General features: G+C 45.9%; 3 protein-coding genes across 5 annotated transcripts; all 3 read left to right on the top strand.

Annotated features, from left to right (window-relative positions):
* The first annotated feature begins 2,787 nt into the window (after window positions 1-2,787).
* LOC115048490 (natterin-3-like) lies at window positions 2,788-4,148 on the top strand. The gene is made up of 2 exons (XM_029509975.1): window positions 2,788-2,881; window positions 3,061-4,148. The coding sequence occupies exons 1-2, from the start codon at window positions 2,788-2,790 to the stop codon at window positions 4,146-4,148; spliced, it is 1,182 nt and encodes a 393-aa protein (XP_029365835.1).
* Window positions 4,149-6,072: 1,924 nt separating this feature from the next.
* On the top strand, window positions 6,073-8,330 carry LOC115048489 (natterin-3-like). Its single transcript, XM_029509974.1, has 3 exons — window positions 6,073-6,078; window positions 6,991-7,072; window positions 7,243-8,330. Exons 1-3 carry the CDS (start codon window positions 6,073-6,075, stop codon window positions 8,328-8,330), a joined length of 1,176 nt encoding a protein of 391 aa, XP_029365834.1.
* Window positions 8,331-9,164: 834 nt separating this feature from the next.
* ptrh1 (peptidyl-tRNA hydrolase 1 homolog) lies at window positions 9,165-12,077 on the top strand. 3 transcript variants are annotated; one of them, XM_029511218.1, is made up of 6 exons: window positions 9,166-9,510; window positions 9,623-9,751; window positions 10,392-10,611; window positions 11,240-11,339; window positions 11,419-11,464; window positions 11,638-12,077. In XM_029511218.1, exons 2-6 carry the CDS (start codon window positions 9,644-9,646, stop codon window positions 11,905-11,907), a joined length of 744 nt encoding a protein of 247 aa, XP_029367078.1. In that variant the 5' UTR covers window positions 9,166-9,510; window positions 9,623-9,643; the 3' UTR covers window positions 11,908-12,077. The 3 variants fall into 3 exon arrangements, with proteins under 3 accessions (XP_029367077.1, XP_029367078.1, XP_029367080.1); XM_029511220.1 differs by having other exon boundaries at window positions 9,589-9,751; XM_029511217.1 differs by having other exon boundaries at window positions 9,165-9,751.
* The last annotated feature ends 2,671 nt before the right edge of the window (window positions 12,078-14,748 follow it).

Here is a 14,748-nt window from a genome sequence, read left to right as displayed (position 1 = left end):
AGCTCTGACCTGAGCGAATTCTCAAATCACCGTGAGGACCGCAGCTCTCTCAGCTCAGCTCTATGTGAAGCTGTTGCTGTGGATCAAACCCACCTCACTTTGGAGCCTCAATGCTTCGTCATGCTTTGTCACAGAAAGTCCGTTCAAAGTTTAAAAAGGTCACGAGACTTTGACCTCTGTTTGTGACGACAGGCTTTATGATAGCTCCTACGCTTACCACGCAATCACAGATCAATTGTCACGCTGGTCTCATCTCACTCTGTCTGTGGCCTATGGCCATCACTTTGAACGATTTCTTCTCAAAGACAGACACAGAGATATAGAGATGCAGACACAGACAGATATACAGACGCACACAGAGACAGATATCAACATGCACTCACACATTTACACAGACATACAAAGAGACAGATATACAGACACATTCATTGAATCAAGCTCAATCGGTTCTCCGAACGGAAATTTCAGCAGGAAGGCTTTCGACAGCATGACGGTATGCGGGTTGCTCGTCCAGTCGAGGGGCGACGGGCGACGGGCGACGGGCAACAAACGACGGGCGACGGACGACGGGCCCCGGGTCCCGTGGCACTTCAAAATTTCCCTGGAATTTTCTAGTTTAAGATTATTGTTTGAGTACACGTGAGGAGGAGTTGCTGTGTCTCCTGTTCACTGTGTGTCTTTGTGTTTGTGCGTCCTGACTGAATATAACTGGGCTGCTGGACGCTGAGGGGTCTCATTAAATCGGGCCTGATAGAGCTGCATTTAATGAGCTGTTGGGCTGATCGCTGTCACCCTGGAGGGGGGAGGGGCGGGGGCATTTATCCAACCTGCCCCCAACAGAACAGCTCACTCAGCTGAAATGAAGCCTGACGGGGCGTTCAAGGACACGGCAAAGTGCAGGCTCACCTGAAACGCTCAGCGGTCGACTCAGTGATGTGGTTTCTCTTCTGCAGCTCACACAGCGTGACCTGTGCAACCTTTGACCTTTCTTAGCGCATTTCCTTTTTATTTAGCTCTTTAGTTTCTTTGTGCAGAACTCAGAACAACAAAAAATTCCTTGAATAAAGAACGATTTTAAAATTAAGATTGATTTCATTCTCTTTACTGAAGTTTTCAAAATTCTATCGCATGCACCAAAAAAGAGGAGCGAATAAAAACACACACACTCACACGACACACAGACATGTTTGAACACACACCTCCTGACTTCCATGTCTCCTTCTGTCGGTCTGTTGCTGCCCCCTGATGCTTCTCTGCTGCAAATGTTCAAAAATTGAATCACTCTTCATTTCACAGGCCTGACGGGCAGCGTCAATCAGACGTCTTCATTTTTACTACATGTGCAGGAAATCTGCTTCCTCCTACAGTAAAATAGATTTTGAAGAAACGTTAAGAGCCGATCTCATATTACAAATGTTACTATTTTTCTGTAACATCAGCAAATAAAGCTGCTGTTGTTTCTGCTGACTGTGACATCAAACAGTCCACAATGTGACGGCCCGATGCCAGGACCTGTCCGTCCAGCTGAGACCAAATGTCCCACAGAAAACAGTCACCTTTAACCAACAGCCCCGAGCTGAGATATCTGATAAATCCAACAGATGGCGCTGAAACATCAGGAAACAATCAGAGCAGATCATGGAACTGTAAATCTGTCAGTGCAAATATTTAATGCAACAGAGGGTCCAAAATAAAAGTTTACTGCAGAATACGAAACATTAATCTGAGCAGACTGGTGATGAAGACCATGACAGGGTGTTGAAAGCTGCAGAAAAGGCCACATGGAGGTGTGAATCAAAGCAGACTGAGTGTTCATCCTGTTCAATGGAGTTCCTGAAAATACTTCAAAATAATGCTGAGCATGATTTATTCCTCCATTCAGGTGATTTCATTCTTCTGTTGGTGCGTCAGGTTGGACACTGAGGATAGTCTGGAGGACAGAGCTCACTCATAACTTATCAGTGTGCTTTCTTTATGTGTTAATAATTCTGAATCTCCAGATCTTATCCAGGATTTATCTGCCCTCGTTTCATAACGGAGGGTCAAGTTCAGGAGGAACAACAACAGCCAGCTTTCACCTCCTTCAAAAACTCTGAGTATCTTTTTCTTTCTTTCTTTCTTTCTTTCTTTCTTTTTTTTTTTTTTTTGGGGGGGGGGGGGTTGCATTTAGGTGAAACATTTCAAGCCTTTTTCTTTCCCATTAATTTGGATGATGATGTCTTACAGATTGTGAAAATAAAAAAAATCCAGGACTTGAAATAAGTCCATTAAATGTCAGCAGAATCAGAAGCAGGACAGTTTTATGATGGAGCCATAAAGCAGAATATAAAAGCAGCAGGTGAGAGGAGGTGGACTCAGTGGGGGAACAGGCAGAAAGGGTGAGTCGGTCACTGATGATCCAGATTAATCTGATTTTTGGATCATTTTTGTCTGATTTAATATTTTCAGTTTTATGTTTTCTCTCCTGCTTCCCTCTTTGACCAGCAGGAGCTGATTAACTCATTAATAAATAACCTTTAAACGGATAATAATGAAATAAAATCTGACTCCTATTTATATTATTATTAATATTATTAGAATTATTGACACTATCAGTATTTATTCATACTGAAGCTGCCTAAAACACAATCAATGAGCCTTTAAAAGATAAATCAGTTGCTCTTCATAAACACTCGGAGATAAAAGCTCCTTTCAGATTTGTGAGCTGAACAGTTGTAAAGAGGAATAATCAGACTAACGGTTTTCAGGATGTTTGTGTGGTGAAATCCTTTGTTGTTGTGTGTCCAGATGAAGGCGTCAGTGTTGCTGCTGTCGGCCCTGCTGGCTCTGTCCTCAGCCAGTCTGCAGGACATCGTGAAGAAGAGCTCACAGCTCAGAAAAGGTAAACACCTCGCTGAAGCTCATATAAGGTTGAAGATCAAATGTTGTGTTATGAAGACCAAACCACACAGCTGAAATTACATCTGATTAGATGGTCAACACCCGCTTGTCTTTGTTAGGTGGGTTAGGGTTAGTACGGTACGGTGTACAAATTCACACTTCTGTGTTTCTTTGACTCAGTTTTGCTGCTGAACCCGGAGCTGGAGGACCTGGTTCCTGATCTCACCGTGGACCACGTGGTGTTGGGTCCTCTGGCTCCTGCTGATCTGGAGCAGCAGCAGGACCTGCCTTCATCCTTCATGTTCGCTGACAACGTCAACCTGGAGTGGCTGACCTGGAACGGCTCGCTGCCCAACGGCGCCGTGGCCATCTACAACGGTTACACCGAGCGCACCGACTACGTGTGCAAGTACAAGTGTGAGGCCGGTTTCTACAACCCCGACCTGGGCCCTTACTGCCGCTACCCCTACGGAGACCGCGAGTACTACGCCCCCGAGTTCGAGATCCTGGCCAACAAAGACAACTTTGAGTTCCTGGAGTGGAAGGAAGGTTCCTATGGCTCAGTGCCTCAACATTCGGTCAGGACATGTCCGGGCGTCGGCATCTACGTCGGGAAGAACAAGTACGGCCTCGGGAAGGTCGTTCCCCAGTTCGAGGCCTTCTTCCTGCCTTGGGAAGGAGATGAGTATTGGTACAAGCACTACCAGGTCCTGACCATCAACAGGGACGCCTACACTCAGCACATCACCGACGTCAAGTACGCCATCGATGACGTCGCCATCTTCCAGTATCCTCCGGAGACCATGCGTATCTCCGGGATCACCAACAACCAGTGCCAGACGGTGGTGAAGACGGTCACCATCTCAAAGACCACAGATGTGGAGACCACTTGGAACATCGGCCGGGCCACCATGCTGGGCATCACCGGCAGCATCACAGCCAAAATCCCCCTTATTGGCTCCGGGGGCATCGAGCTGAGCGGCGAGAAGACACTGCAGTTCTCCAGAGGAACCACCGTGGTGGAGTCGCTTAGCCACTCCGTGTCCGTGGAGCTCACCGTCCCACCAAACCATTCCTGCAGAGTCCAGATGGAGGGACGCAAGATCAAGGCCGACATCCCGTACACAGCCCGCCTCAGCCGCACCTACCGCAACGGAGAGACCCAGTGGACCTCCATCTCTGGGACCTACGACGGAGTCCAGATCGGAGAAGTCCGGGCCGTGGTGGACCGATGTGAACCCGTGGCTGATGCCAAGCCTTGCCCCTGAGAAGCTGACGGAAACATCAGAAGATATGAAAGCTAAATTGAAAATAAACAATTTACCACAATAAAAGGAACCCAAAAGAAAAAAAGTGTTTGTTTTTGGCTCCTTTAAGAGAAAAGATGGTAGAAATACATTTGAAACATAAAAACACGTGTTTAATTGTTTTCATTACTCACACATGAAACTGATTTATGAGTTTAGATCCAAAAGAAACAAGCATAAACGAAAATAAGAGGAACTGATCAGATCATTTGAATGTTTATAGAGCAGCTGGAGTTTTTGGCCACTTTGCATATTTTCCATTCAGACTAACCAGACTGGTGAACAGACATTCTGGGGGCTCGACTGAAAAACAATCCCCTTCTCGTAATAACTACAAGAAGATAGTGAGATATTTTTTCATCTGAGTCCCTCCAAAGTGTTTCCAGATTTCAACAAAGACAACATTTTGCTCTATTTATCACAAGAAATGGGAACATGAAGGATTTAGGGAACAACAGAAGAGCTTGATGAGAACTGAGTCACTGTGTTGAAAATTGTTGAAGGAACTGAAAGAAGAAATTGATTTTTGAAATTATTATTATGATTATCATTTATCTTGTCAGAGGATTTGAGCACCGTCGGAGGTTTTTCTTTGTACAAACCTGAACTAAACTAAATAAATCCACATTATTTTCTTGCTTTGAAAGGGACCATCATTAAGAATTAGTATACATGTAGAATGGAATAATTATTATTTTTGTTTTAGAAAACAAGAGATAAAATTACTGTTCATTTTCAGATCACTTTATATAAACTGTCTGTGAAATGAAATATCTAAAATAATAACAAATATCGAAACAAACGTTTTATGTTGGGAAACATCACCTGATCTTTTCTTTCCCATCCTGGTGATTTTTTTTTTTTTTTACTTTTCATCGGCTCAGATAATCTGAATGAAAAAGATCCTTTTAAATCTGAATGATGTGATATGATATGAAGTAAGCTGAAGGCAGTGACTGTGCAGTTCTGTTGGTGTAAACGACCTTTTACTCCTCCCTGCCTTCACACACAGTCCTCATTCAGACTCAAATAAATAAATTGATAATAACTTTCTGTCTCAAGGACGCACACAGATGGCCGTGACATCAGCGATTTTCAGTGATAGGGCTGTGCGTGGAGAACAATGTCCGTGTTGAGCAGCTTCTCCTCCGGTTTTAATCTTGGCAGCCGGCGACATTACGCAACGAGCAGCGTCTTAATCAATGAGCCTTAATGGCTCCGTTCCCAGTCTGAGCTTATCTGGACGTACAGTATCTTGTCATCGATGGAGACGGAGCGCCGCAGCACTTTGGACATCATGTGGTCCACTAATCCCCTGATACAGCATCCAGGGGGGGGGGGGGGGGAGGGAGGACGATCGATAAAGAAGCCTGTTATCATTATCACACCCCTGAAGACCTGCAGGTCCATGTGGACCGGGTCAAGGACAAAGTCGGTCAGCCGGGTCTGAAAACGCTTCAGGGAGCTTGAAAACTTCCTCATCCACTGACCATCGGAGGGTGGGGGGCTGGTTGTGTTGAAGTCTATGGGAAATTGGTCTGATTTCTGCTGTTTCCCTGTAAATGGAGCATCATGTTATGTTGAAGACTGAGACCAGAAACTCATCAGAGAGGAGGAAGGACATTTTCCCACAGACTTCAATGCAGTCTGACTTGCCTCCAGATGGTCAGCAGGCAGGATGAAGGTTTAAAACTGTGGGCAGTCTTTGTGTCTAATTATTTTTCTTTAAATTGGGGAGATATCTTCTCATAAATTTCATGGTTCTGAATCCAGATCGGGCTTCGTACAGGTGGACCCGAGTCCTCGGACCAGCCTCGACACCTGAGGGTGGTGTTTGCTAACCCAACCCCAACCCAACAAGTCACCAAAACCTGAAAGGATCTAAATGCAGGTGACTCCAAACTGACCTGACCTGAGTGTAAACACTGGGTCAACGTGCACCAAGCTGCTGCTCTCCTGTTTATTGGTCTGAGGGCAGCTTTTAAAGCTCAGCTCCTACTGCAGGCAGCGTCACTGCAGGAGGAACCTGTCGAGGTAAAAACTGCTTCTTACATCTGAATGAACCTGAATCGTTTCTGCATCCTTTCGCTGCCTCAGACAAAACTGATTGATAATCAATAACAGATTGATCTAAAATATATGTAGCGGCTGAACGCTGCTTATTGAAGTAATGAGAGAAAATCTGAGGCATAATTGTTCTGACCTAGTTAAATATGTGCTTACTCTCAATCAGGTTTCGTGCTCTGGTTCTTTTCTTGTTTCCTGTTCACTCACATGAAGCGTTAAATTATCTGTGAAGACTTTTTTCATTGTTCCAGTATAATTCTATTATTGTTACCTTCAGTGTGTACAGTTAGAACTTTGTTATTGAGCTGCTGTTAATTCTGACAACATTTCTGGAAACTGGTCAAATTCTTAATTCTTTATTAAAAAAAATTTTTTTTTGAAAAACAAAACTCAAGTCTTTAAAATCAAGGTTTTGCACACAATGTGGCCTTTACTGGCCTCCACAGACAATCAGGAGGAACTGCATCATCCAGAGAAATGACGAAAAAAATTATTTCATTTAACTTAGAATTTTCAATAGATTTTATTTATTTATTTCATTTTCTATTTTACTACATATTTCCTGTTTTTATTTGTGTATTTATCTTATTAATCAGATTTTATTCCGTTTGTTTTTTTAATTGAATTTATTTCCCATTTTTTCAGGAATAGTTTTTGTTCGAAGTTGAAGGTTTTGTTTTGAAGTCCAGACCAGTCCAGTGCTGACATGCTCGTTGTGTTGTGTTTGTGTTTCCAGATGAAGTGGTACGTGGTTGTTGTCCTGGCAGTCCTGCAGGTCTGCAGCCCAACGCTGCAGGACGATCGGCAGAAACCCAGCAGTGAGTCCCATCGTCAGAGAACTCTTCACCACTTTCACAGCTGGATGTGTCATTAAACTGCACACAAACAGAAACTACAAGGGCAACTACACAAAAGAGTGTTTCAGCTGTTGGTTTGCCTTTTTTGATATCTTTTGAAACCATTTTCCTCCTTCTGTCTCGTCCAGCAGAGCTGAGTCTGAACCCCGTCCTGGAGGACGTGGTCCCTTCCAGGGATCTCATCAACCCCCCTGAAGTCCGGGAGCTCCCACAGACTGAGAGCACCTCACACTCCTTCCCCATGTTTGGTGAACACGTCAACCTCAAGTGGGTGACGTGGAACGGCTCCCTCCCAAATGGCGCCGTCGCCATCTTCAATGGCTACGCCGAACGCACAGACTATGTGTGCAAGGTCAACTGTGAATCTGGTTTCTACACTCCCAGCAAAGGAAGCTTCTGCCTGTATCCCTACGCCGACAAAGAATACGCATCCTCCAAGTTTGAAGTCCTGGTCAACGTGGATCACTTTGAGTTCCTGCAGTGGGTTGAAGACTCTTACGGCGCCGTCCCCCAGTATGCCGTCAAAACTTGCCCCAACTCGGACATCTACGTGGGGAAGAACAAGTACGGTCTGGGCAAAGTGGTGACCCGGCACGAAGCGTTCTTCCTCCCGTGGGAGGGCGATGAGTACTGGTACAAGAACTACCAGGTCCTGGCCATCAACAGAGACAGCTACAGCCAGCACATCTCTCATGTGGAGTACGCCATCGACCAGATGGAGCTCTTCCACCATCCCCCAGAAGCCCTGAAGCTCGCCAAGGTCACAAACCTGGAGTGCAGAGACGTGCAGAAGACGGTGCTGCTGGAGAAGACCAGCTCGGTGGAGAAGTTCTGGGACATTGGCAGGGAGACACGCAATGGCTCCATCTCCACCATGAAGGCCAAAGTGCCCATCCTCGGCCCGGGGACGGTGGACTTCACCAAAGAGCAGACGGTGACCTTCTCAGAGGGAACCTCCGTGACGGAGTCCATCAGCCATTCTGTCTCCGTGGAGCTGCTGGTCCCGCCCAACCACTCCTGCAGCGTGAGGATGGACGGCAGGAAGATGAAGGCCGACATCCCCTTCACTGGCAGGCTGAGCAGGACCAACCACAACGGGGACACCCACTGGACCTACATCACGGGCACCTACGACGGCGTGAGCGTCGGCGAGCTCAACGCCGTGGTGGAGAGATGTCAGCCGGTGCCGGAGGCTGTTCCCTGTCCATCACCAGCCTGATCCACGTTGAGTTTTCAACTCCAACAAAAAATGAAAAGAAGTTGAGAGAAACTGTTTTCCAAATAAAATTGTTCAAACTTTCAGTTTCTTTTTCTAATTTTTTGGTTTTTCATAAATCCTCCAAAGCCCGATGTATGGCTCTTTTAAGATTTAATATAATGCCTCATTAGAGAAACAAATAAAGCAAATATAAAAAACAAAGTCTAATAAATGAGGAATAGAAGTACGTTCTACTAAAATAAAAATTGTATCTTCAAAATAAAAAGGTACAAATAAGAACGTTTTAATACTTATTTATTCACTCAATTATACATTTGTTAATATATCTTCAGGCTTTATCAATCAAAAAGCCAATCCAGTTTTAATCTATGTTGTGCACAAACACTACACAAACTCACAAACAGCAGCCAACATCATCACACATCAATGTGTCAGCAATCTTCATTCAGTCGAAACTGTTTCATTCAATTAGAATCCGAATCAGGAAAATATAGAATTCTATTTTAGAATATAATTCTATATAGAATTATATAAAGAAATACGCCACAGATAAGTGATCATTACAGAGAACGGCCTGATGAGGTGCAGATCTCGGAGTGTTTAGTCGGAAGCAACTGGACTTCTTTATCGTGTTTCACCAACATTCTTCAGAACTGAAGAAGCCTTCACGGACGTTAAGGAGCAGAATACATACAGAGAAATCTGTTCCGTTCATCCATTCAGTCCTTCATCATTCAGACTGTATTTCTCAGTTGTGTGATTGCAGGCTGTAGTTCTCTGTCTGTCCTTCAGGTGTCGCTGTGACGGAAGAAGCCTTTTGGTTGGTTTCGTCTTTGGAGCTCGTTGACTGATGTGATGGATTAGCTAACATTAGCTTGGATTAGCTAACATTAGCTAACATCAGCTAACTTTAGTTCAACGACAGGAAAGAGAATTTAAAGTTATTTCATTTAAAGCTGACGTCCCGTGTTGTCGCGGGATTTATGTTTTTCTGTTTGTTTATTTGTTTTGTTGTTGTCACGTTTTCCTGATTTAGCCACAAAGGAGCAGCGAGCTAACGTTAGCAAGTCAAAGTTATTTCACACAGCTGGACTTTATAGTATTATTTATCTGAAGATTTGGACCAAACCTCATTCAGAAATCGGCCCATTTTTCGGATCAGACAGCGTCGGTTTTGGAGGTATCGCCTAAAAACGTCTGAAAGAAAGCAGCAGACCGTTTGTTTCATCGGCCGAATGAAACTTTACTCCTTTTTCAGTCAACTCTGTCGCTGTTTCTCACATTTTCTTCAGAGGCTGCTGAATTTTGTCACGATGAGACGACTTCTGATGAGAGCCGTGAACAGAGTTTTGCTGACGGAGACGTTTTCACCTGTTATGGGCGTTGAAACAGAAATACACACAAACAGCTCTCAGAAACTGGTGAGTGTGAACACCACATTTAATATTTCACATTCAGTGTTTAGTTAATGAGTTCACTGAGCCTCAGTGATTGGCTGCTTGAATTGTGAGAGCCCACCAAATCTCTGTGAGATTCTGACACCAAGCAGAACAAATCAACACTAAATGGAGAGATTGTTGAATGAAGTTTGGTGTGTGTGTTTCCATAAAACCAGCTTTCCTCTATGAAACCTTTTATAGTTCTTTTTTAATGTTATGTGCTAACTTGTCTTAACCCTGTTTAAGTACAACAGGGTAGAAGTCCTGTGTGTGGAGGCAGATCACAATGTTGTCAGTGTGTCCACAACAATGCAGTCTATAGTGTTTTAGTACCATCAGTACAAGGCAGAGGATGAATGTGTTGTTGTTTGTGTTTCCATGAAGCTGAACAATGCTTCTTCTATTTTTAAGATTCTTTAATTGGATTACCAAACTACACCTAAATGTATAACTAAATGTTGCAAAAACAGGAAATAGTCCTTTATTTGGGGACTATTTTCAGCAGCGGATTGATCTACATTTGCTGCTGTGTTGTATATTTGGGGTCAAATAAAGTAAATTGTGTGCGTTCATGGTGATGTTTGCACTAATTCTGTGATTAAAGTGTGTTTTTCTGTCTCAGGTGGTGGGACTGGGTAACCCAGGGATGGAGGAGACCAGACACAGCGTTGGGATGATGGTGCTCGGCGAGCTCGCTGCCCGGCTCGGTGTGGCTGACCGTTGGCGTGGCGACAAGCACATGTCTGGTGAGGTCATTGTGTCCGCGGTCCAACACACACGAGTGGTGCTGCTCCGTCCGAGGCTGTTGATGAACGTCAACGGGGTGTCAGTGGCCAAAGCAGGTGAAGTCACAGAGAGAGAAACTGATTTTAAATTCAGTGTTTGTTTGTTTTTCAAGTTGTATTTACAGACAGGTTGGTTTTCACGTCCTCTTTTCACACTCTGTTCGTTAGAAATCCATTAAACTTAAATAGTGTTTCATTGTAAAACATCACCAGTCACAGTCGTCACCTGATGGTCGTTGAGCTGCTGCTCCAGTTCTTAATTTGGTTGTTGGCCATCAATCTGTGAAGCACACAGTAGCCCCGCCCCCTAACCACCCCATTTCTATTCCACTCCAAATGGAGCATCATTTAAAAAATGAACATCATGTTGTAGTTCAGACTGAAACCATAAACTCATCAGGAAAACGTTTACTGAGGAGGAAGGACATTTTCCCATAGATTTCAATTGTTGAATCAAATGTAAATTGCTGGTGAGTCGCTCAGATATGAAGCTGCTGCTTCTCTCTGGACATCGAGCTGTGGGTCCGTCACAGAGAAAACAGAAACCCCTCCACTGATTAGGCTCCTAAAGGTCACTTTAAGTCCTCAGAGGACGTTTTTGTCTTGATCAGATTCAGATTTTTGATGTAAACATTAGTGTCTTATTTGGAAATGTGTCACTGACGCCACGTCTCCTCCTCTCCAGCTGCAAAATATGGCATCAAGCCTGAAGACATCCTGTTGGTCCACGACGAGCTGGACAAACCTCTGGGGAAGATCGGCATCAAACATGGAGGGAGTGCCAGGTGTGTCTCATTGGAAAGGAATGTTAGGTTTCCTTTAAATGAATAAAGGAGATGTGTAACTCTTAGTTCTCCCTCTCAGGGGACACAATGGAGTCCGCTCCTGTGTGGACTGTCTTCACACTGACGTAAGTCACAAAGAGCAGGCAGTGCTGCGGCAGTCTGAATTCATTTTTCATCTTTTCTTTGTGTTAACCCTAAATTTTAACAAAGAAAACAAACAAAAAAACAACAACACACAAAGTGGTCACAGATGATTTGAATGTTTGTGTTAACCCCCGCCGCCTTCTCTCTGCTGCAGGTGATGCTCAGACTTCGTGTTGGAATTGGACGACCGACGGGGAAAACGTCGGTGGAGCGTCATGTTCTGGGCCGGTTCTCCTCAGAGGAGAAGAAGGTTTTAGACGGCGTCCTGTCCCAGAGCGTGGACCTCCTCCTCTCCCAGCTCTCCCAGCAGGACCCCCGGTCCTCTTCCTCCTCCTCACCAGCAGGGGGCAGACAAGCAGCAGGGAAGAGGAAGGACAGGGAGGACTCAGCTCTGACATCTGGTATCAAACACGTCATCAGGTGAAACGTGACTGTTTTTGTTTTAAAAGGCTGAAAAGAGACAACTCACCTCTGAAACTGTGCAACACTGAAAATTGTCCACCAGAGGATCAGAAGTTCAACCACAAAGAGAGAGGAGCTGCCTCGACTGTCCGTCAGTGTTTTGAACTCTTGATTTTGCCTCAATATAACATGTTAAATCAAAAGGTTTGCTCTGACAGTGTTTGGTGTCGTTTTTCCAACACAACCTCAACTTGTGCAAAACACAACGTCTAATTAGGAAAGGCCCATGTGGCCTAAAGGTAGGACTGCATGTGGTCTCTGATTCTAAATGAGATCTGTATTCAGAAACTGAACCTGAAGACCTGCCGTCACCTCCCTCAGCCACACCCACCTGGACCCACCATCACCTGAAACCGGCTATACTTTCTATTAAATCACTCAGAAAACTGGCATCCAATCAGAAGAGAGGACTTATGGGACCTCTAATTAAGTCAGTGTAACTTAACATGCTATACCTGTTTGACCTCTGACCTGCAGCAAGCAAAGTGAGGCTCAGGTTGGGTTACCTGTGTCAACTTCAGATCCTGATCTGGTCCATCATTGTCTTACTAAACCGTCGGAGTGACACTTTGAATCACTGATTAGAGCTCCAGCCTCAGTCCTGGAGCTTCGGTTTTGGGTCTGACTCTCAGCTGGTTCGTTCATTAAAATCATGAACTAATTGTTAAACTCTGAAACTGTTCAGACTCTCAGCTCTCACTGACTGCAGCTGGAGTGAAGCTGAGGGGAGAGGTTGAAGGTCGAGGCCTTTGAGCACAGAGTCGCTCTCTTTATTTGAGCGACCTGTGCTGTTTTTATTTGTGGATTCTGTAAATTGTGATGGAGCTCAAACCAGTGAACCCAGAAAACCAAACAAAAGCGTTTTCCTTGAAGCAGAGTTTGAGGTGATGCTGCTGTCACGCTGCTCAGTCCGCTCTGATCTGCCTCTTTTCCCTAAAAACATATTGATTTCCTCTTCCGATTGTCACACTAATTACACTCTTCATCAATTAGCTGCCTTTAATGAGTTGCATCGAGTCAAGAGGCGCACTGCGTTCTCACAGTGTGGAGAATACCAAGAGGAGGGATGGGTTGGATTGGGACACACACACACAAAAAGCCAGAAAGAGCATATAAAACAGCGGAAAGAGGCCGACGAGCTGCTGAATGAGGGAAATCAATACAAAGGAGGCCAGTAGATTGCGATGGAGGGCTGAAGAAGAAAGGCAGCCAGAAACAAAAGGGGCCAAACATTGTTTAGAGGCCTTCTGTCCTGCCGTAGCTCAGAGTCACAATAGCTGCAGGGACACACTTGTGGACATGAGGAAGGGGGGGGGGGGGTCAACTCAAAGGAAACTCCTTCAGTCTATGACAACCCCCACCTTCCCCTCCCGTTGGGCCACCCTTCGCCTCCATCAGGCCACTTTCCCAGCCCCTCCTCACCGGTCAGCTTTAGGAGGCTTCACCGGTGGCTTCAATAACTTTTCTTCTGCAGGGGTCAGAGGTCAGCAGCAGAGCTGGACACCCAGGTCTTCAGAGGGAGACCCTAAATGCATTCAGGAATGGAACCCCCCCCCACCCGATGCTCCCTGGCCCAGGTGGCCGGCCTCACAGCAGCCTGTTGAGGGATCTTCCCACAAATGTGCTAACTGCAGAAACACAACAACAACACAAACGTCAGTGATACTGATACTTCACACTGATAAAGTTGAGATCCTCTAACTTTTCCTCTCTCGTGTCCACAACAATAAGATGGATCATCATGAAACATGTTTGGGGCCCTGTATCGGCCCTGTATCAGCCCTGTTCTGGCCCTGTATAGGCTCTGTGCTGGCCCTGTGCTGGCCCTGTTCTGGCCCTGTATTGGCTCTGTGCTGGCCCTGTGCTGGCCCTGTTCTGGCCCTGTTCTGGCCCTGTTCTGGCCCTGTATTGGCTCTGTGCTGGCCCTGTGCTGGCCCTGTTCTGGCCCTGTGCTGGCCCTGTGCTGGCCCTGTTCTGGCCCTGTATCGGCTCTGTTCTGGCCCTGTGCTGGCCCTGTTCTGGCCCTGTATCGGCTCTGTTCTGGCCCTGTATCGGCTCTGTGCTGGCCCTGTGCTGGCCCTGTGCTGGCCCTGTTCTGGCCCTGTTCTGGCCCTGTATCGGCTCTGTTCTGGCCCTGTATCGGCTCTGTTCTGGCCCTGTTCTGGTCCTGTGCTGGCCCTGTGCTGGCCCTGTTCTGGCCCTGTATCGGCCCTGTATCAGCTCTGTTCTGGCCCTGTATCGGCTCTGTGCTGGCCCTGTTCTGGCCCTGTATCAGCTCTGTTCTGGCCCTGTATCGGCTCTGTTCTGGCCCTGTGCTGGCTCTGTTCTGGCCCTGTGCTGGCCCTGTTCTGGCCCTGTGCTGGCCCTGTTCTGGCCCTGTGCTGGCCCTGTGCTGGCCCTGTTCTGGCCCTGTGCTGGCCCTGTTCTGGCCCTGTGCTGGCCCTGTGCTGGCCCTGTTCTGGCCCTGTATCGGCTCTGTTCTGGCCCTGTATCGGCTCTGTGCTGGCCCTGTTCTGGCCCTGTTCTGGCCCTGTTACACATGCTACATCTGTAGCTATGTGTATGGTGATATGTGTGTTTGCTGACAGATTCAGTAATATTCCTTTTAATGGTGTTTCTGTGCTGTAACGTCAAATCTAATCTGGTCTGTCTGGCTCTTCCTGTAACGTTCCTGTGGAGAATCCGAGTGTCCATCAGTAATTTTACAGTTTCTGTCTTTCAAGAAGCTTCTGTGTGTTTTTGGTTTCCTTCTTTTTCTTCCAGCATCACAGAATGGGCTGAAGTGGTCCTGGTTTCTGGTTTC

Source organism: Echeneis naucrates, chromosome 9 (genome assembly GCF_900963305.1).
Source record: "Echeneis naucrates chromosome 9, fEcheNa1.1, whole genome shotgun sequence".
Classification (NCBI taxonomy): Eukaryota; Metazoa; Chordata; class Actinopteri; order Carangiformes; family Echeneidae; genus Echeneis; species Echeneis naucrates.
The sequence above is the reverse complement of the archived record's forward strand: the minus strand, read 5'-3'. Positions and strand labels throughout refer to the sequence as shown.